A 22504-nucleotide genomic window follows, 5' to 3' on the forward strand; every position below is an offset into this window, starting at 1 on the left:
AAGGCAGGGTTTTAATTTCAGCGTTCACACCTCCACGCACACTCGCTCCATGATGACATCTCTTTGTATTTGGGTGACATGAAGTGGGACTGTCCCGGCGCGTCACAGAACTCTGTAAACGCTGCATGAAACAACCTTTTAATGAAGGTTGTTTCATTACCTGCGCTGACATGAACAGGCTTCTTCAACAGTCTCCTGAACGTGTTAGCCTGTAGAGACAGCAGGATTTCCATACACAAGCTTTGACTGTTTCTTTCCTGACTGCATGATGTAAACAATGTTTTCTTGATTTCTCAGGTTGAAACAAACTCCGACAAAGTCAAAGAAGGACAGTAAGCTGGAGCTGTTTGGATTCGAAGACGCAGACGCCCATCAGGAGGAAAACAGCGCAGACAACGCAGACGGACGATCCAGCTACAAGATCCAGTACTTCGGATTTGACGACATGAGCGACAGCGACGGGGAGGACGAGGACGACGGCGCTAAAGAGAGGAGGAGGGCCAAGAAGGCAGCTGCGGCCGCCAAGAGAGTCCCGGTGGAGACCGAGGAAGAAACGCCCACCGATGAACCGCCGGATCCCTTCGAGGCGCTGGAGAGACTGGAGGCCTTGGAGAGGCTGCAGAGGCTGGAGAGGCTGGACAGACCGGCACCCAAGGAGAGCAAGAAGAACTCTGAGAGGCAGGAGAGCCGGATACAAACAGGTTAACACACACACACACACACACCATGTCTCCTGAGCTCATCCTCAGCGTCCAAGCCTGGAAAAGTCATGAAATGAAATGTCTACAGTAATGTTCTGTGTTCATCGTCTCCGTGTTTTCCTGCAGCTAAACTTCTGTTTGGATAACTACATGTATTGTTTCATGTTTCTCTAATGACCGATATCAGAAGAGAAACATGAAATATTAGTTTGGACGTCGGCCACATACTTCTGTTGCTGCTTCGTTGAAATCAGTTAATAATAAAATGCATTAAGAACACAGACGGTAAAATGTACGAGCGTCTACAGCTGACTTTCTAAAGACCAATGTTTCCGAACAGAACTGCAGGTGTTTGTGTGTGAGCCTGACTAACTGCTGGATACAAACAGAGTCAGTTTATCTGCAGTCAGTGATCCTCAGCTGAGCTGTACTTTGTTTAGTACAGGAGAGGTCACGTCTCGGTCTTTCTAATATTGTAAAAGTGTTAAAGGTTTCCACTCGCATCACACGTCACACATTCTACTCACCTGAACGTTTTGTGTACAGCGGTCCTGGACTTCTCTGAGGACAGCCTCAGAGTGCTGGCCCGGGCTCCCAGGAGGCCGCCTCAGGGCAAAGCAACCGAGAAGAACCCCGACTCCTTCCGGAGGATCTTCAGCGCACATAAGAAGGTCAGACACAACACACTCATCACTGAGGCTCACTGCATGGACCACTGCACTGAAGCTTCATGTTACGCCTGCTGGAAAATATAATGCAAAGTACTGACGAATAATTAGACTGCAGCTAACGGCTTTATAACGTACGTGTGTGTGTGTGTGTGTGTGTGTGTGTGTGTGTGTGTGTGTGTGTGTGTGTGTGCTGCTGTCGGATCTTGTGCACTTCTGGTGAATTCTTTCTTTAGTTTACAACGTTGTTGGGAAAGTGATGCACGACCGTCACTGTAATTAGAAAAACTCATTTCTAGTTTAACGGCTTGAAGTGTTTTTATATTAGTTTGCATATTATTCATAATTATTACTCCTCTTATTAGCAGGAAGTTAGTTTCAGTACGTCCATTACAGCCTGCAAAAAACATAAAGGTGTTTTAAATATGTAATAACTTCAACGGTTTGAATAATATTTAGTTGGTTTCAGTCCTGTAAGCAAAACGTGTTTCATGCTCAAGTCTAAGAGTCGACACTTATTTTATATAATATTTTGCTTCAATCCATAACTGTTGGCGTTTAGCCTCAAAAACAAAGTCGCAGAAAACTTAAGTTCTCAGCACCTGCAGGAAACTTCTGCCAAATGTGAAGTTACTTTGTTCTGTCAGCACATCGCAGAGCAGCAGAGCAAGAGACAGAGCAGCAGAGCAGCAGAGCAAGAGACAGAGCAGCAGAGCAAGAGACAGAGCAGCAGAGGAAGAGACAGAGCAGCAGAGCGAGAGACAGAGCAGCAGAGCGAGAGGCAGAGCGAGAGGCAGAGCAGCAGAGGGAGAGGCAGAGCAGCAGAGGGAGAGGCAGAGGGAGAGGCAGAGCAGCAGAGGGAGAGGCAGAGCAGCAGAGGGAGAGGCAGAGCAGCAGAGGGAGAGGCAGAGCAGCAGAGGGAGAGGCAGAGCAGCAGAGGGAGAGGCAGAGGGAGAGGCAGAGCAGCAGAGGCAGAGCAAGAGGCAGAGCAAGAGGCAGAGCGAGAGACAGAGCAGCAGAGAGAGAGACAGAGAGACAGAGCGACAGAGCAGCAGAGAGAGCGACAGAGCAGCAGAGAGAGAGACAGAGCAGCAGAGCGAGAGACAGAGCAGCAGAGCGAGAGACAGAGCATCATCATGATGAACTCAATGTGCTCATCTCCTCCCTCTCGGTTGAATAATGTGCTCTTCACTTCCTGTTGACCACTTGGTCATTACCCCCCCCCCCCCCCCCGTTATATGGCCTCTCTACCGCTGCACATTGGAGCCGTGTTAAGCTCATGATAAAAAACAAAAGGCCTTCAGGAGGGACCGGCCTGTCCAAACGGTGTTGAGGTTGTCTTCTATATTTAGAAGATGGTGTGTTGAGGTACCGAAGGGACCGATCCTGTCGGCCTGCGGTCGGCTCTGCTTGGCGTGAGCACAACGCTGCAGAACAACCAACGTGCAAACTTTCAGAGGGAACTTTCCAGAGAACTGTGCACCCTGTCATCTGAGGAGGCAGCGAGGACGAGCCAGCGTGTCATCTGTATATTCAGAGATGCATCTTACATCAGTCGAAGGTGTAGAGTTACAGCCAAGACATTTTAACCCATGAAGGGATCAATGCCAGGAGAACTTTAATCTTCTCTCAGGAAGTTATATGTAGCTACTGGAATATAAAGAGTTTGTAAATATCCGTTATAATAAGATGATTGATGGTCGGAAACACAAAGCAGTTGATGAATAATTGCATTGATATGATTGAAAGTTATTTCCTGTGCTTGTGCAGTCTGAGAACCCCCCCGCCCCCGCCATGCCAGAACAGCACGTGTGTTTTATCCCCGGGCCACAGCAGGAACAGGACCACGCTCGCCCACCTTCCTCTTTCACTCTCATCTCTTCCATGCTGCTTAGCGGCAGGTGGGCGGGGCGGGGAGGGGAGGGGTCCGTCTGTGTCATTCACATGACTGTTGGAGGCTTTTTAATTCAGTGTGTTGATGTTCCAGCGCCGCAAAGCTCATCCACAAACTCCCCCTTTGTCTCTGCTTATTAACCCTGTGGTGCAACACACACACACACACGCACACACACCCTCAGTACTCTTCAGCCAATTCTCTTTTCTTTCTCTCGTCCTTCCCTCCTTTGTTTTATTATGACTGCCCCGGCAACCACCAGCCACAGGTTTGGCAAAAGTATATAACGAGGACGGGACGAGCCAAGGATGAGAGAGTGTGTGTGTGTGTGTGTGTGTGTGTGTGTGTGTGTGTGTGTGTGTGTGTGTGTCCTGCTGTTTGATCAGTGCTGGCTGACTCTCACTTGTTTAATATGCGTCCAGTTATTCTTCTTCTTGTTTTCATCCACAAGCTCATTTCAGTTCTGTTCACACTGTTGTTAAATCATTTCACTTCACATGCACAACTCCTTTTAATGTCTCAGCACAACAACTGCAGACAAATAAAAACACAAAATAAACATCGAAACGTGTTTGTTTCACTCGAGACATTTTCACATTAGCGCTGTCGGTGACGTTCTGTCTGTCGTCGTCTGTGACGTTCTGTCTGTCGTCGGTGACGTTCTGTCTGTCGTCGTCTGTGACGTTCTGTCTGTCGTCGTGTCTGACGTTCTGTCTGTCGTCGGTGACGTTCTGTCTGTCGTCGTCGGTGACGTTCTGTCTGTCGGTGACGTTCTGTCTGTCGTCGTCTGTGACGTTCTGTCTGTCGTCGGTGACGTTCTGTCTGTCGTCGTCTGTGACGTTCTGTCTGTCGTCGTGTCTGTCGTCTGACGTTCTGTCTGTCGTCGGTGACGTTCTGTCTGTCGGTGACGTTCTGTCTGTCGGTGACGTTCTGTCTGTCGGTGACGTTCTGTCTGTCTGTCGGTGACGTTCTGTCTGTCTGTCGGTGACGGTCTGTCTGTCTGTCGGTGACGTTCTGTCTGTCTGTCGTCGTGACGTTCTGTCTGTCGTCGGTAACTGTCTGTCTGTCGTCGTAACGTTCTGTCTGTCTGTCGGTGACGTTCTGTCTGTCGTCGGTGACGTTCTGTCTGTCTGTCGTCGGTGACGTTCTGTCTGTCTGTCGTCGGTGACGTTCTGTCTGTCGGTGACGTTCTGTCTGTCTGTCGGTGACGTTCTGTCTGTCGTCGTGACGTTCTGTCTGTCTGTCGGTGACGTTCTGTCTGTCGGTGACGTTCTGTCTGTCGGTGACGTTCTGTCTGTCTGTCGGTGACGTTCTGTCTGTCTGTCGTCGGTGACGTTCTGTCTGTCTGTCGTCGGTGACGTTCTGTCTGTCGTCGGTGACGTTCTGTCTGTCTGTCGTCGGTGACGTTCTGTCTGTCGGTGACGTTCTGTCTGTCTGTCGGTGACGTTCTGTCTGTCTGTCGGTGACGTTCTGTCTGTCTGTCGGTGAGACGTTCTGTCTGTCTGTCGTCGTGACGTTCTGTCTGTCTGTCGTCGTGACGTTCTGTCTGTCTGTCGGTGACGTTCTGTCTGTCGGTGAGACGTTCTGTCTGTCTGTCGGTGAGACGTTCTGTCTGTCTGTCGTCGTGACGTTCTGTCTGTCTGTCGTCGTGACGTTCTGTCTGTCGGTGACGTTCTGTCTGTCGGTGACGTTCTGTCTGTCGTCGTGACGTTCTGTCTGTCTGTCGGTGACGTTCTGTCTGTCTGTCGGTGACGTTCTGTCTGTCGGTGACGTTCTGTCTGTCGGTGACGTTCTGTCTGTCTGTCGGTGACGTTCAGTCTGTCTGTCGGTGACGTTCTGTCTGTCGTCGTGACGTTCTGTCTGTCGGTGACGTTCTGTCTGTCTGTCGGTGACGTTCAGTCTGTCTGTCGGTGACGTTCTGTCTGTCGTCGTGACTGTCTGTCTGTCGTCGTGACGTTCTGTCTGTCTTTCGTCGTGACGTTCTGTCTGTCTGTCGTCGTGACGTTCTGTCTGTCTGTCGTCGTGACGTTCTGTCTGTCTGTCGTCGTGACGTTCTGTCTGTCTGTCGGTGACGTCTGTCTGTCGTCGTGACGTTCTGTCTGTCTGTCGGTGACGTTCTGTCTGTCTGTCGGTGACGTTCTGTCTGTCGTCGTGACGTTCTGTCTGTCGTCGTGACGTTCTGTCTGTCGGTGACGTTCTGTCTGTCTGTCGTTGTGACGTTCAGTCTGTCTGTCGGTGACGTTCTGTCTGTCGTCGTGACGTTCTGTCTGTCTGTCGTCGTGACGTTCTGTCTGTCTGTCGGTGACGTTCTGTCTGTCTGTCGTCGTGACGTTCTGTCTGTCTGTCGGTGACGTTCTGTCTGTCTGTCGGTGACGTTCTGTCTTTTTGTGTCTCTGTTTCAGTCTCCCACCAAAGCCGTGTACAACGCCAGACACTGGACCCTGGAGAGCGAAGAGGAGCCGCCGCAAACCTTCGTGTCCCGCTCACAGACGGCTCCTGTAAGTTCTCTCTGCTCTGTGTGTTCAGCACCGTGTTCCACACGCAGCACTGTTTCTAACACCTCCTCTCACCAGGCGGGAGGATCCAGTAAGGAGCTCTCCGATGCTTCCAAGGACGACGGTGTTTTTAAAGCTCCTCCTCCACCTCCCAAGGTCACCAAGTGCGTCACCCTCCCCACGGATCTGTACCAGGACACCGTCACCGCACTGAAATGCCGCAAAGAGCACAAGGAGGTACACAGAAATATCTCAAACTAAAACTTTATTGTGGGACATAAGTTGACGGTGTTTGGTTTTATTCTTTCCACTCAACAGTTAAGTTACGCTGGAAGTCGCGTTAAACAGAATTACTTTTCTGAAGTGCGGCTGCATGACACTCCACTAACCAACATAATATGAAGTGTGTGTGTGAAGAGAAGCTTCATCTTCCCCTCGTGTGTTCTCCAGCTGTACACAGTCGTCCAGCACGTGAAGCACTTCAACGACGTGGTGGAGTTCGGAGAGAACCAGGAGTTCACTGATGACTTTGAGTATCTGGCTACAGGTCTGAAGAGCGGACAGCCTCTCAACACACGCTGCCTTAGGTACACACACACACACACACACTCACTCTCACGCTCACGCTCACGCTCACACTCACACTCACGCTCACTCACACTCTCACTCACACTCTCACACACTCACTCACTCACACTCTCACTCTCACTCACACTCTCTCACACTCACACACTCTCACTCACACTCTCTCACACACTCTCACTCACTCTCACACTCTCACTCACACTCTCACACACTCACTGACTCTCACTCACTCTCACACACTCTCACTCTCACACACTCTCACACACTCTCACTCACACTCTCACTCACTCTCACACTCTCACTCACACTCTCACACACTCTCACTCTCACACTCACACTCACACTCTCACTCTCACTCACTCTCTCACACTCACACACTCTCACTCACACTCTCTCACACACTCTCACTCACTCTCACACTCTCACTCACACTCTCACACACTCACTGACTCTCACTCACTCTCTCACACTCTCACTCTCTCTCACACTCTCACACACTCTCACTCACACTCTCTCACTCTCACACACTCTCACACACTCTCACTCACACTCTCACTCACACTCTCTCACACTCTCACTCTCTCTCACACTCACACTCTCTCTCACACTCACACTCTCACTCGCACTCTCTCACACTCACACACTCTCACTCACACTCTCTCACTCACTCTCACACTCACTCACACTCTCACACACTCACTCACACTCTCTCACACTCTCACTCTCACTCTCACTCTCACTCTCTCACACTCACACACTCTCACACACTCTCACTCACACTCTCTCACACTCACACTCTCTCTCACACTCTCACTCTCACTCGCACTCTCTCACACTCACACACTCACTCACACTCTCTCACACACTCTCACTCACTCTCACACTCTCACTCACTCTCACTCACTCTCACTCTCTCACACTCTCACTCTCTCTCACACTCACACTCTCACTCTCACTCACACTCTCTCACACTCACACACTCTCAAACACTCTCACTCACACTCTCTCACACTCTCACTCTCTCTCACACTCTCACTCGCACTCTCCTCACACTCACACACTCTCACTCACACTCTCTCACACTCTCACTCTCTCTCACACTCACACTCTCACTCACTCTCACTCACACTCACTCACACTCACACTCTCACACTCTCTCACACTCACACACTCTCACACACTCTCACTCACACTCTCACACTCTCACTCTCTCTCACACTCACACTCTCTCTCACACTCACACTCTCACTCTCACTCGCACTCTCTCACACTCACACACTCTCACTCACACTCTCTCACTCACTCTCACACTCACTCACACTCTCACACACACACACTCACACACTCACTCATACTCTCTCACACTCTCACTCTCACTCACTCTCACACTCTCACTCACTCTCACACACTCTCACTCACTCTCACTCACACTCTCTCACACTCACTCTCTCTCACACTCACACTCTCACTCTCACTCTCACTCTCTCACACTCACACACTCTCACACACTCTCACTCACACTCTCACACTCTCACTCTCTCTCACACTCTCTCTCACACTCTCACTCGCACTCTCTCACACTCACACTCTCACTCACACTCTCTCACACTCTCACTCTCTCTCACACTCACACTCTCACTCACACTCTCACTCTCACACTCTCTCACACTCACACACTCTCACACACTCTCACTCACACTCTCTCACACTCTCTCACTCTCTCACACTCTCACACCTCACACTCTCTCTCACTCTCTCTCACACTCACACTCTCTCTCACTCTCTCTCACACTCACTCTCACTCTCACACTCTCACTCACACTCTCTCACACACGCTCACTCACTCTCACACTCTCACTCACTCTCACTCACACTCTCTCACACTCTCTCACACTCACACTCACACACTCTCACACTCACTCTCACTCACTCTCACACTCACACTCACACTCTCACTCTCACACTCTCACTCTCACACTCTCTCACTCTCACACACTCACACACTCTCTCTCACACTCTCACACTCTCTCACTCTCTCTCTCTCACACTCTCTCACACTCACTCTCACTCACTCACTCTCACTCTCTCACACTCTCACTCACACTCTCTCACACACACGCTCACTCACTCTCTCACTCACTCTCACTCACTCTCACTCACACTCTCTCACACTCTCACTCACTCTCACTCTCACTCTCCACTCTCTCACACTCTCACTCTCACTCACACTCTCTCACTCTCACACTCACACACTCTCACACTCTCACTCACACTCTCACACACTCTCACACACTCTCACTCACACTCTCTCACACTTTCACACTCTCTCACTCTCTCTCACTCTCTCTCACACTCACACTCACTCTCACTCACTCACTCTCACTCTCTCACACTCTCACTCTCTCTCACACTCTCTCACACTCTCACACTCTCTCACTCTCTCTCACACTCACACTCACTCTCACTCTCTCACACTCTCACTCTCACTCTCTCACACTCTCACTCACACTCTCTCACACACGCTCACTCACTCTCACACTCTCACTCTCACTCACTCTCACTCACACTCTCTCACACTCACACTCACACACTCTCACACTCACTCTCACTCTCACTCACTCTCACTCACACTCTCTCACACTCACACTCACACACTCTCACACTCACTCTCACTCACTCACTCTCACACTCACACTCTCACACTCTCACTCTCACTCACACTCTCTCACTCACACTCTCTCACTCTCACACACTCACACACTCTCACCACACTCTCACTCACACTCTCACACTCTCACTCTCTCTTACACTCTCACACTCTCACTCTCTCTCACACTCTCTCACACTCTCTCACACTCACTCTCACTCACACTCTCTCACACACGCTCACTCTCACTCACACTCTCACTCACTCTCACTCACACTCTCTCACACTCTCACTCACACTCACACACTCTCACACTCACTCTCTCATACTCTCACACTCTCACTCACTCACACTCACACTCTCACTCTCACACTCTCTCACACTCACACACTCTCACACACTCTCACTCACACTCTCACACTCACACTCTCTCTCACACTCACACTCTCACTCTCACTCGCACTCTCTCACACTCACACACTCTCACTCACACTCTCTCACTCACTCTCACACTCACTCACACTCTCACACACACACACTCACTCTCACTCACACTCTCTCACACTCTCACTCTCACTCACACTCTCTCACACTCACACACTCTCACACACTCTCACTCACACTCTCTCACACTCACACTCTCTCTCACACTCTCACTCTCACTCGCACTCTCTCACACTCACACACTCACTCATACTCTCTCACACACTCTCACTCACTCTCACACTCTCACTCACTCTCACACACTCTCACTCACTCTCACTCACACTCTCTCACACTCTCACTCTCTCTCACACTCACACTCTCACTCTCACTCTCACTCTCTCACACTCACACACTCTCACACACTCTCACTCACACTCTCTCACACTCTCACTCTCTCTCACACTCTCTCTCACACTCTCACTCGCACTCTCTCACACTCACACACTCTCACTCACACTCTCTCACACTCTCACTCTCTCTCACACTCACACTCTCACTCACACTCTCACTCTCACACTCTCTCACACTCACACACTCTCACACACTCTCACTCACACTCTCTCACACTCTCACTCTCTCACACTCTCACACTCACACTCTCTCTCACTCTCTCTCACACTCACACTCTCTCTCACTCTCTCTCACACTCACTCTCACTCTCACACTCTCACTCACACTCTCTCACACACGCTCACTCACTCTCACACTCTCACTCTCACTCACTCTCACTCACACTCTCTCACACTCTCACTCACACTCTCTCACACTCACACTCACACTCACACACTCTCACACTCACTCTCACTCACTCTCACACTCACACTCACACTCACACTCTCACACTCTCTCACTCTCACACACTCACACACTCTCACACTCTCACTCACACTCTCACACACTCTCACACACTCTCACTCACACTCTCTCACACTTTCACACTCTCTCACTCTCTCTCACTCTCTCTCACACTCACACTCACTCTCACTCACTCACTCTCACTCTCTCACACTCTCACTCTCTCTCACACTCTCTCACACTCTCACACTCTCTCACTCTCTCTCACACTCACACTCACTCTCACTCTCTCACACTCTCACTCTCACTCTCTCACACTCTCACTCACACTCTCTCACACACGCTCACTCACTCTCACACTCTCACTCTCACTCACTCTCACTCACACTCTCTCACACTCACACTCACACACTCTCACACTCACTCTCACTCTCACTCACTCTCACTCACACTCTCTCACACTCACACTCACACACTCTCACACTCACTCTCACTCACTCACTCTCACACTCACACTCTCACACTCTCACTCTCACTCACACTCTCTCACTCACACTCTCACACTTTACTTGAGTCTTTGCTGATGCCGTGTGCTGTCTCTCCAGTGTGATCAGCCTGGCGACGCGCTGCGCCATGCCCAGCTTCAGGATGCACCTGAGGGCCAGAGGGAAGGTGGCTCAGGTGTTCAAAACACTCAATGACGCCCCGCAGCACTCGGTAAGGATCGGTCACTGCAGAGAGGACAGGAGCAGAATGATCCTCAGTTTGAGCTCAATGCTAAACGTTTACAGGTGTTTTGACTTTATAGCCGAGAGAAGTTCAGATGATTTACGTCGATGTTTTCTTACTGATATTAAAACCACTTTCACTCCGTTAGTCTCAGATTCAAGGTTCAGATCTCTATAATCTGCATGTTTGTGATGATGCATGTCCGTCCGCTGAGTCCTGATCTGAGCGACGGGTCATTTTAAAATTCTTCTTTACAAAACAAATCTTCTTCTTCTATCCTTAAACGTGACACAGCTGTAGAAGTTGTGTATTCACCTCAGAACTGGGTTGTGTCCACGTGACATTGAATGGATTCTGTGCTCTCTGCAGAACCTGGCTCTGTGTACTGCGTCTCTGATGTACATCCTCAGCAGAGACCGGCTGAACATGGATCTGGACCGGTCCTGTCTGGATCTGATGATCCGGCTGCTGGAGATGGACCACGATCAGGGCGCCGCGGCCGTGACGGGGCCGACGGACCCCGACGCTCAGTTCAGCGCCAGAGAAATCGCCAAGATGAAGGAGAAGATCAGGAAGCTCTGCGACACCGTGCACAACAAGCACCTGGACTTGCAGAACATAACGGTACTGAGCGGTGATTGTGATGAAGTGTCATCGTGAGCTGTTGATGCTGTGCAGCTGAACGTGTCTCTCTCTCTGCAGACGGGACATTTAGCCATGGAGACGTTACTGTCTCTGACGTCAAAGCGAGCGGGAGACTGGTTCAAAGAGGAGCTGCGGCTCCTGGGAGGACTGGACCACATAGTAGATAAAGGTTAAAGACTGCTTCAAGTGTTTGTGTTGACTACAGTGTGAAGGACGCGTCTGGTGTCTGATCCGTTTGGATTTGTCCTCCACAGTGAAGGAGTGCGTGGATAACTTGAACCAGGAGGACGAGAAGGAGAAGATGGTGTCGTCTCTGTGGGGAGCCGAGCGCTGCTTACGGGTGTTGGAGAGTGTAAGTGAGCCGAGCGGGGAGCAACACTTTGTTAGGATCAGGATTACACAATACAGGAGAACACGTGAGAAACACTAACGTCAAAGAACAAAGGCAGAAAGATTTAATATTAAAATGATAAAACACTCGCAGGTAAATGTCTCATTGTTATTGACAATCTGAGGTTTCAGAACGTGATTCACAAGCAAAGAGAAATAATCAGACAAAGGTAAGCAAAGGTGTGTGTGTTCATGCAGGTGACGGTGCACAACCCAGAGAACCAGAGCTACCTGATCGCCTACAAAGACTCATCACTCATCATCTCCTCTGCAAAGTGAGCGCGCGCACACACACACACACACACACACACTGTATGATTTTTTTTACCTGACTAAACTTCTGGTAACCCTGAAGTTTAGTTTTTAATAACAAAACTTTATTCTGACAGCTTCTTCTCGTTTGTTCCCACTGGAGATGTGGTTCGACTGTTTGCATCACTTCCTGTTTTCCTCTCCGAGTCGAACAACAAATAACAAAAGCATGAAATATATTGAAATAAATGTTATTGTAATGATGCTCATAGTTCTGTCTCCCTCGCTGCAACAACACAACCACGAAGCGTTCGGCAGATTTATGCACCATGACGTCACCAACAGGGTACCAAACAAAAGATTAACATAAGTAGCTGACGGCAGAAGAAGAGCGGGGATATTATACTGCAGAACAAAACATTTTGCAGCCTGGACACTAATAAGCAAACCGGACGCACTGCATTTTATTTCCACGGTAACCTGATGTTGTCACGTCTGCTGCGGGCATAGTCTGAAGAACACGAGTCTGTGAGTCTCTGAGTCTGTGAGTCTGTGAGTCTGTGAGTCTGTGAGTCTCTGAGTCTGTGAGTCTCTGGTGTGTGAATCTCTGAGTCTGTGAGTCTGTGAGTCTCTGAGTCTGTGAGTCTCTGAGTCTGTGAGTCTCTGGTGTGTGAGTCTCTGGTGTGTGAGTCTCTGGTCTCTGAGTCTGTGAGTCTCTGGTGTGTGAGTCTCTGAGTCTCTGAGTCTCTGGTCTCTGAGTCTCTGGTATCTGAGTCTGTGAGTCTGTGAGTCTCTGAGTCTGAGTCTCTGAGTCTCTGAATCTGAGTCTGTGAGTCTCAGTCTGAGAGTCTCTGAGTCTCTGAATCTGAGTCTCTGAATCTGAGTCTCTGAATCTGAGTCTCTGAATCTGAGTCTGTGAGTCTCAGTCTGAGAGTCTCTGAGTCTCTGGTATCTGCAGATAGTTACTGAAGATCCTCCTGTTGTTGTTTGGCTGCTTAATGTTTGACACGCGTCCTTTGTCGCTGTAAACTGGTCCTTGTTCTGTAGCCATTAACTGCCATCAAAAGAAGTCTGTCACTTTAAGAACATTCTTTAAATAATAAACGTACAAATAGAAATCTGCTGAACACGAGCAGCAGTGTACTTTTCCATTTCTGCAGATTGACTCTGCTGTGTGTGTGTGTGTGTGTGTGTGTGTCTGTCATTATCGGGGTTTTGTTGTTTAATTTCCTGGTTTTGACATCCTGTCAGTCACAGCGCTGACCTTTGACCCCGCTCTCTTCCTCTGCGTCTCTGCCCTCGAGTGTTTGTTATAATCTCATCACGTTTCTTTCTTTAGAGATGGTCATTTGTTTTTAAACCTGAACTGATGCATAGTACGTGTCGTGTTCTTTCATTACTCCGTCTCTCGTGTGATCACAGACGCCGTTCTGACAGAACAAGATTAATGAGTAATAACTCTTTAATATTAGAATAACCTAAAACTGTGAATGTGAATATTATCTCCCAAATGACCTGAAACACGATCATCTGTCCTGTAAAAAACAAACTTCAAGCCGAACTTGTCCCTTTAATTGTTTATGTCGTAACTCCACGATGCCATCAGAACAAACGATCTGATCCAAACCATGTTCAGGATCTGAAGCCACGACATCACTAAACACATTTCTGATCTCATCAAGCAGCTGAGAAAGAAAACCCAAACATTGTTTCTGTAACTGTCTCAGTACAGAGAGCTTATTGTTAAACTGTAACATGTCCCACTCGCCACTTCTAGCGAGGCCGGTGGTGCGTTCACGTGCTCCTCAGATGGTTTTGTTCCAGAGTTGTGAAGTCGTTCGTTAGCTTTAAGTCGTCATGTAACAACGACAACAACATGGACGCAGTGTGTTGTCGCTCAGAGCGATTAAACACGTTGTCGTCTGAAACAGAGTGGAGGGACGTCGGTAACTCACTTTCCCCGATTATTCCGACACCACTTGAATGCAGCACGAATGCTCATAAAAATAGCAGAAACATAATTTGTGATTCTGATCCGCTGCAAACTAATGTCTTCCTCCTCGATCCACAATGCACCAGCACTTTCTGTTATTCTGCTGACAGTTGAAAAACTAAATACAGAATCAGTCGAATTACTTCACCTTCTCACTCCGCCTCCTTCACCCTCTGTGTGACCGGACCCTCGCCTCTGCAGAAGGTCTGGTGTGTGTGTGTGGGGGGGGTGGGTGAAGATGAGGATGAGGATGGAGGCTAAATGGGTCAACAAAGAGCGGCTGTTTCAGGCCTCAGTCTGAGCATTCAGCTGTCCTCCATGTTAACTCGATTAACCCCCGAAACCACAGGGTGAGTGAGCGAGCGAGCACCGCCACCTAAACTCCACGCACACGCAGAGGTCTTCCTCTCACTTCTCTTCGCTCCTCTTAGTTTCTCGCTGTCTTTATTGTTTCATCCCGAACTCACCGCTCTGCCTCTCTGAGTGTTCCAGCTGTCTGCAGAACTAATTCAATAATCTCCCAAAATTACCCGTTCAGGAAGCACACACACACACACACACTCACACTCACTCACTCTCACACACTCTCACACACAAGTCCTTTTGCTTATTGACGATCTGTGTCTGAGCGGGAACCAAACTTTTCCCGACAGATGTAATAATATCGTGAAGGTTTTATCTGCTTTGTTGCAGTGCCAGACTTTTTTAGTATTCTATTTTTAGTTAACTACAACGTTAACTACATCGTTAACTACATCGTTAACTAACTACAACGTTAACTACATCGTTAACTACAACGTTAACTAACTACAACGTTAACTACATCGTTAACTACATCGTTAACTAACTACAACGTTAACTACATCGTTAACTAACTACAACGTTAACTACAACGTTAACTACATCGTTAACTAACTACATCGTTAACTACAACGTTAACTACATCGTTAACTAACTACAACGTTAACTACATCGTTAACTAACTACAACGTTAACTACATCGTTAACTAACTACAACGATAACAACGTTAACTACATCGTTAACTAACTACAACGATAACAACGTTAACTACAACGTTAACTACATCGTTAACTAACTACAACGTTAACTACATCGTTAACTACATCGTTAACTACAACGTTAACTACAACGTTAACTACATCGTTAACTAACTACATCGTTAACTACAACGTTAACTACATCGTTAACTAACTACAACGATAACAACGTTAACTACATCGTTAACTACATCGTTAACTACATCGTTAACTACATCGTTAACTAACTACAACGTTAACTACATCGTTAACTAACTACAATACAACGTTAACTACATCGTTAACTAACTACATCGTTAACTACATCGTTAACTACATCGTTAACTAACTACATCGTTAACTACATCGTTAACTAACTACAACGTTAACTACATCGTTAATTAACTACATCGTTAACTAACTACATCGTTAACTACATCGTTAACTACATCGTTAACTAACTACATCGTTAACTACATCGTTAACTAACTACAACGTTAACTACATCGTATGAAAAGCTAAATTGTTTAATCGACTCTTTGTTTCATAAAAAGGAAATTTAAAACCCCAAATCTAAAAATGCTTAATCTGAACTGTTAAAATTCGGAATAGGCTTCAATTCAAATGTCCATAATCTGGTGTTTCATATGTTTTATTTAACATAATTAAGCATTAAACAATCGTCAACAGCTGGTTAAACAAATAAAATGAGTTTACGTTGCTGTGTGTTTAAAGGAGTTGAGTTTGATAACGTGCTGGGATTTAAAGATTCTCCTTGAAAATCCTTAATTTAATTTATTTATTTTTACTAAACTTTACTATTACTAAACAAACATCTTTAACGTGAAACATATTTCTTTGCCGTCTCCTGGCAGACGTTCCCTAAACACTAAATAATCCTGATGCAATCGTAAAAGTTGATATTAACAGCTGGTAGAATAAGTGACACATTGATGTAGGAATTAAGACTTAATTCAATTTAACGTTTTTACACTTGCATTTATATAAACAACTAAGACGTGATGCGAGTCTGGAAAGTGTTGAAACTGTCTTTTAAAAAGCTCAATGAACTCTGAAATGTGTCTCAGCCCTCTGAACTCTCACTTTACCCTCAGTCGGCCATTTTTAAATCCTTACCGACACCCCCCTCCTTCTCTTCTGTCCTGGTTTGTGCTCTGTTCAGTCACCGCTGTCATTAGAGTTAATCTAGTTATTTTCATCAGTCTGCTGACCTGCTGCACCCTGCTGCTGCTGCTGGTGTGTCTGTGTGTCTGTGTGTCTGTGTGTGTGTGTGTGTGTGTGTGTGTGTGTGTGTGTGTGTCTGAATGCTGCTCTGTTGTGAGAGACCCTAACATGACATCTGGATGTAACTCCAGTTTGTGTTGGTGATGAACGAGTAAATATATTTTAAAACTATTTTCCAACATGAAAACTTTGCTGTGTGTGTTTCACGTCACATTATAAACATTCTTATGTCTCTCTTTATTGACGCCGGCCATAGTTCACTCCACGCTACACGTGCCACAAGAACACTTCCTGTTTATTTCACAATAAGAGCCCCTACCATGTAATTCCCTTGAATCCCAACGCGCATGTTGGATTTTAGCACAGCTGTTGAAGCTCTCCTGCTCCCTCAGGGTGCTGCGGAGGTGTGAGGAGATGATCCAGCGCTACAGCAGGGAGCTGAACTCAGACGGCGCCGTGGGGAAAGCAGTGGAGGACTGTATGAGGGCCATCATAGGAGTCCTGCTCAACCTGACGCACGACAACGGTGAGCGACAGAAACACACTTTACACTGCTGATTGTTGCCACTGCAACATGTTTACAGGAGCTTTACCTCATGTGTGTGTGTGTGTGTGTGTGTGTGTGCTCATGTGTGTATGCAGAGTGGGGCAGTACGAAGACCGGAGAGCAGGAGGATTTAATATTGACAGCTCTGAACTGTGTTCTCAAAGTACCTCAGTATCTTCCACAAGAGCAGAGGTTCGACATCCGAGTACTGGTGAGTCATACACACACACACACACACACACACACACACACACACACACACAGTTCAGGGCGTCTGTTGAGAGTCTGTAAACTATTATATTATATATATAAATGTATAAAGGACAGTTTATCACAGTTTAAGTTACATGAAACACTATTCAGTCTGAGACACACACACTTCGTCGGTTGGAGAACGTTGGTTTATCTTCCTCGTACAAGCGGAGAATGGAGAACTGGAACATGTTTCTTTATGAGGCCACATTACAGGAACGGCCTCCTGATGCACGTCCAGCGTCACAGACGACCAGACGAGTTTAACAGAAATAAACAAACGTGTGTGTGTGTGTGTGTGTGACGTTCAGGGTCTGGGCCTGCTGATCAACCTGGTGGAGTACAGCGCCAGGAACAAGTACTTCTTGATGGAGATGGAGATGGAGGGAGGTCAGGGTCCCTGCGACTCCACCGTCCTGCTGAACCCTCAGCTCCAGGACGTCCCCATCTCCGGCCCGCTCAGCGCCATCGCTGCACTTGTACAGGTACGCTCGTGTGTGTGTGGGTGTGTGTGTTACCTCTGAGCTCTTATCGCTGCGGCAGCTCAGTTTCCCACGAGCACCATTAAAGCTCCGTTTTTAATGGAATCCGAACACATAATCAGATTTGGCTGAAGCTCGTCCAGCGAGGTCAACAGTGGGATCAGCTGCAGCCCGACGACACAGAAACAAGAAGCAGGAGGTAAAAATAGTCTCGAAAGGAAGTGAGCTTTACAGCGTTACTCAATTCTAGTTGTTCCAGGAACCTGGAGTAACGGCAGATGGGTGGCTTGTCCTGCCTGCAGGGGACCTTCAGGGACATTTCAAACACATGTACTGTTGAAATAAGAAGAAGAAGATCATCAACAGCAGGGGACGTTACATCTGCTCCTGAAGATCCTGCAGCGACGTGCAACTCAAGAACACGTGTTGCCGTTTGGATGCAGAAATGACTCGTCTTTAAAATGCTTGTTTTCTGAATGGAGTTTGGCTTGATCGGGTCTAAGCGAGCGTTGTAGCTGCCTCATCAACGTCACAGATGTCTACGTCCTGCGTAACTCTAAGATGTTGATTACTAATAAACGTCTGGAGAAGCTAAAGTGTTTGCGTGTGTTTCACTACAGTAAATGTAAAGGTCGATCAAAGTGGAATATTCTAATATTATATTCCTGCACTAATAACTTCAGTGAACTGTATCCGTCCTCAGTTGTTCCTCCAGCGCGAGCGTGCCGCCATCCAGGCTGAGGCGCAGACTGATGACCTCATCAAGGAGGCGCCGAAGCCCGCGCAGGACAAGAGCGGGCAGTGGCAGGAGTCGGGCGGGGAGATCCAGTGGGTGGCCAACGACAACATCCCCCCCGACAAACAACAACAGGAGGAGGAGGAGAAGAAGAAGGAGAAGGACGAGGAGGACCACGAGCTGGACCTCAACAAAGGTGCAACACGTGTTTGTCTTACCAGCACACGCGTGCACATTAAGAAGTGGAACATTATCCATGTTAAAATAAATCTAATGTTTCTTCCTCTTCAGCTCTGCAGCATGCAGGGAAGCACATGGAGGACAGCATCGTGGCCTCATACACAGCACTGCTGCTGGGCTGCCTGTGTCAGGGGAGCCCGGTGAGACACACACACACACACACACACACACTTATTGACATGCACGTATAAATAAATAAATGTATATTTATACAGTGCACTCATAAGTGTTTCCCTGACAATAAAAAGCACATTTAGATTATTTATTGTGCATGATGTTTTGTCTCCCCAGTTGAATGTGACTACTGTGAGAGATAACCTGCCCAAAGGAGATTTCTCCATCATGACAGAAATGCTGAAGAAGTTCCTGAACTTCATGAACCTCACAGTGAGTCACAGCTGTTGTTAAAACTGCCTCAAAACGATGTGAAGAAGAAACGTAAACAAACGTGCTGAACTCTCATGTGCATCAAACACTGAAGGTGTCGTTATGGAAGTTACAGGAAACACTGAAATAATACTGTTTCCTGTTTCACATTGGATTTAAAAATGCAAGTTATATCTTTAGTGGAGGAAAATAGTGAATTTCAGCCGAGACTGTTCCCACGTCCAAAACCTTCAAGATTTTAATTTTTATCAGCAAGTTCAAGAAGAGTCAGTTAAGAGAGAAAGAGTCAGTTAAGAGAGAAAGAGTCAGTTAAGAGAGAAAGAGTCAGTTAAGAGAGAAAGAGTCAGTTAAGAGAGAAAGAGTCAGTTAAGAGAGAAAGAGTCAGTTAAGAGTGAAAGAGAGTGAAAGAGTCAGTTAAGAGTGAAAGAGTCAGATAAGAGTGAAAGAGTCAGTTAAGAGTGAAAGAGTCAGTTAAGAGTGAAAGAGTCAGTTAAGAGAGAAAGAGTCAGTTAAGAGTGAAAGAGTCAGTTAAGAGTGAAAGAGTCAGTTAAGAGTGAAAGAGTCAGTTAAGAGTGAAAGAGTCAGATAAGAGTGAAAGAGTCAGTTAAGAGTGAAAGAGTCAGTTAAGAGTGAAAGAGTCAGTTAAGAGTGAAAGAGTCAGTTAAGAGTGAAAGAGTCAGTTAAGAGTGAAAGAGTCAGTTAAGAGAGAAAGAGTCAGTTAAGAGAGAAAGAGTCAGTTAAGAGTGAAAGAGTCAGTTAAGAGAGAAAGAGTCAGTTAAGAGTGAAAGAGTCAGATAAGAGTGAAAGAGTCAGTTAAGAGTGAAAGAGTCAGTTAAGAGAGAAAGAGTCAGTTAAGAGAGAAAGAGTCAGTTAAGAGTGAAAGAGTCAGTTAAGAGAGAAAGAGTCAGTTAAGAGTGAAAGAGTCAGTTAAGAGAAGAACCAGTAAAGTGAAGCTTTGAAGTTGTTCTGTGTTTTAATAACTTCTCTCTCTGCAGTGTGACGTCGGCACCACAGGACAGAAGTCCATCTCCCGGATCATTGACTATCTGGAGCACTGCTAGAGAGAACACACACACACACACACACACACACGCACACACACACACACACACCCATCTCCATCATCTTCCTCTGCGTGTTGTGACCAGACGTCCTCCGCTTACAGGAGCTTCTCCTTGTTGTTGCCGGGAAACAAGATAACTGAATGAAAAGGGAGTTGTTGTTTTTTTTATCCCCTTAAAGTGACTTGAGAAGAACTTAAATTTATTCTGACTTATGACCCCCCCCCCCAGCTGTTATTTTACTTTTATTAAAGATACAATCCAAGTCAGTATTTTACTTTTTCCACTCGTCCTGTTTATAAAAAAGCTCAGAACTCTTTTCAAAAATATGTTTTGCTTTTGGTACCTTTTACCCCCCCCCCCCCCCCCCCCCCCCCCCCCCCCGCGCCTTTGTATCGATTGTTGCCAGATTGGAGTCGAGCGGCCATTCCCCCCCCAGCCTGTCATCAGAGCCTTGCACCCCTCAGCAGGTGATGATCACCAAACAACTCCAGTGCTTAAAAAAACTACTGACCGAAATAATCTCTCCGCACGCCGTCTCCTCCTCCTCTTCCTCCGTGCTGCTTTGACCTCTCCGCTCCGTCTGAAGGAGGCGGTTAGAGGCAGAGAAATCAAGTATTGGTTTCCGACCCTGAACGGCCTTGTGAAGCGCGGCGCTTCTTTAAGCGTGTACTTGTTGTTTTTCATTAAGTCATTTTTTATCTGTATATAACTAGAAATCTTCTCTTTGGCCGTAAGAGCTTTTTCCTCCTTTCTGCAGCAAACCAGCTGATTTTCAATCGGTCGTTCTTCTTGTGCCGTTATCAAACAGCTCCCAGCATGCCGAGCACACGCCTGAGACTGAAGCACGACGACCTGCAGGTTGTTAAAGCTCTCTGGAAACTTTGAACAACGCAGAAACGTTATTCCTTTTCAAAGAATTGATCGTCGACATCAAAGCTTTTGTGGCCTGGCCAGACCCCGAGGTGTGTGTGTGTGTGTGTGTGTGTGTGTGTGTGTGTGTGTGTGTGTGTGTGTGACGCAGACAAGAGCCTTCAATTACAGCACAAAGGCAGCGGCCGGCCTGAGAGGTGCGGACGAGCCGCTTCACTCTGGTGCGAGACCCCAGCGGAGAGGCTGCAACTTTATTTTTCGGTATTTTTTTTAACTCGAGCTGTTAAATCCCAAAGTTTCTGTCGTTCCCAGGATGCAACGCTGCAGGTTCGTGAACACAAAGAGGAATTCAAAGACTTTTTCTTTTCTCTTGTGGATGTTTCAGATCGATAAATAATTTCCCAGATGTCAAGCTTCACGGGAATAAAAGAGACCTTTCGTTCAGAGGGAAGCGCACGTTCGCAGCGTTTGTTTCGTGTCGCTTCATCTTGAGTTGGAACACATTTCTTTATAAATGGTTAAAAACTTGTTTATATTTTCTCAGCACAACAAATGTAACTTTCTGTTGAAGAGTCTTAAGTTTGGTTATTGCAGTAAATACTATTTAAACTGAACCTCGTGAGTCATTAACCCTAATGAACCATTAATCTACAGACTCACTTTGTAAACCGGAAACGTAGAAAGTTCAAATCTGGTTTTGACGCTTTTCCCAAAACAAAAGTTACATTTTCTTTTTTTTGAGCAAAATCACAAACTTTCAGTTCAAATGAATAATTAAAGTTTACGTTCTCCGCACGCCCGACGTTCTTCGGCGCGTCGTCTCTCGCATGATCCAAGAAGGAAACTTTAAGTTCTCGAATTTCATCCGTTTGTAAAAGTTGGTAAAAGCGTGTTTGTCCCGTTGACTTGCATTTGTCTGTTCCTCTGTGATCATGACACACACACACACACACACACACACACACACACACTCTTTTTTGTTTGTTTTAAGTTTACAAGAGCTTTATTCACACACCTCTGGAAGAATGAATGGAAGAGCTTTTTGTACATAGTTGTTGTACATAGATTGGTTTCCTTGTGTAAGAGGAGAGGTTGATGGGTGACGGGGTCGGGTGGGGGGGGGTTGAATTTAAATTTAGACCGGTAGACTCTACTTTTCTGAATCTGACTCTATTTTTCATTTTCTAAAGCCTTTTCTCCGTCGTGTTGTTGTTTTGGACAGACAGACAGAGAGCTTCTTAACAAGCCAACTGCAGGAAAAACTTGATCTTTGTACCAATTTGCAGACTGATGTCTTTGGTTATCTGTACATACTTTTAAAATAATAAAAATTGCTACTTTCAGTACTTCCTGCTCCGTCTTT

At 46.9% G+C, this 22504-nt stretch overlaps 1 protein-coding gene across 3 annotated transcripts in view; it reads left to right on the plus strand.

The window, feature by feature from the left end:
- Window positions 1-22487, plus strand: part of LOC115005955 (wings apart-like protein homolog) — a 31698-nt gene extending 9211 nt beyond the window's left edge. The window contains exons 4-20 of one of the 3 annotated variants that reach the window (XM_029427941.1): window positions 298-701; window positions 1248-1372; window positions 5666-5761; window positions 5837-5995; window positions 6209-6345; window positions 10877-10988; window positions 11370-11624; window positions 11703-11814; window positions 11900-11997; window positions 12234-12310; window positions 16956-17089; window positions 17206-17321; window positions 17674-17847; window positions 18548-18776; window positions 18872-18960; window positions 19112-19207; window positions 20203-22487. In XM_029427941.1, coding sequence (XP_029283801.1) covers window positions 298-701; window positions 1248-1372; window positions 5666-5761; window positions 5837-5995; window positions 6209-6345; window positions 10877-10988; window positions 11370-11624; window positions 11703-11814; window positions 11900-11997; window positions 12234-12310; window positions 16956-17089; window positions 17206-17321; window positions 17674-17847; window positions 18548-18776; window positions 18872-18960; window positions 19112-19207; window positions 20203-20268 — 2479 coding nt within the window. In that variant the 3' untranslated portion in view covers window positions 20269-22487. Of the gene's footprint in view, window positions 1-297; window positions 702-1247; window positions 1373-5665; window positions 5996-6208; window positions 6346-10876; window positions 10989-11369; window positions 11625-11702; window positions 11815-11899; window positions 11998-12233; window positions 12311-16955; window positions 17090-17205; window positions 17322-17673; window positions 17848-18103; window positions 18441-18547; window positions 18777-18871; window positions 18961-19111; window positions 19208-20202 lie in introns of those variants that run through there. The other 2 variants (XM_029427940.1, XM_029427942.1) reach the window with 2 other exon arrangements.
- The last annotated feature ends 17 nt before the right edge of the window (window positions 22488-22504 follow it).

The sequence above is a fragment of the Cottoperca gobio genome, unplaced genomic scaffold (genome assembly GCF_900634415.1).
Source record: "Cottoperca gobio unplaced genomic scaffold, fCotGob3.1 fCotGob3_411arrow_ctg1, whole genome shotgun sequence".
In the NCBI taxonomy this organism is placed as follows: domain Eukaryota; kingdom Metazoa; phylum Chordata; class Actinopteri; order Perciformes; family Bovichtidae; genus Cottoperca; species Cottoperca gobio.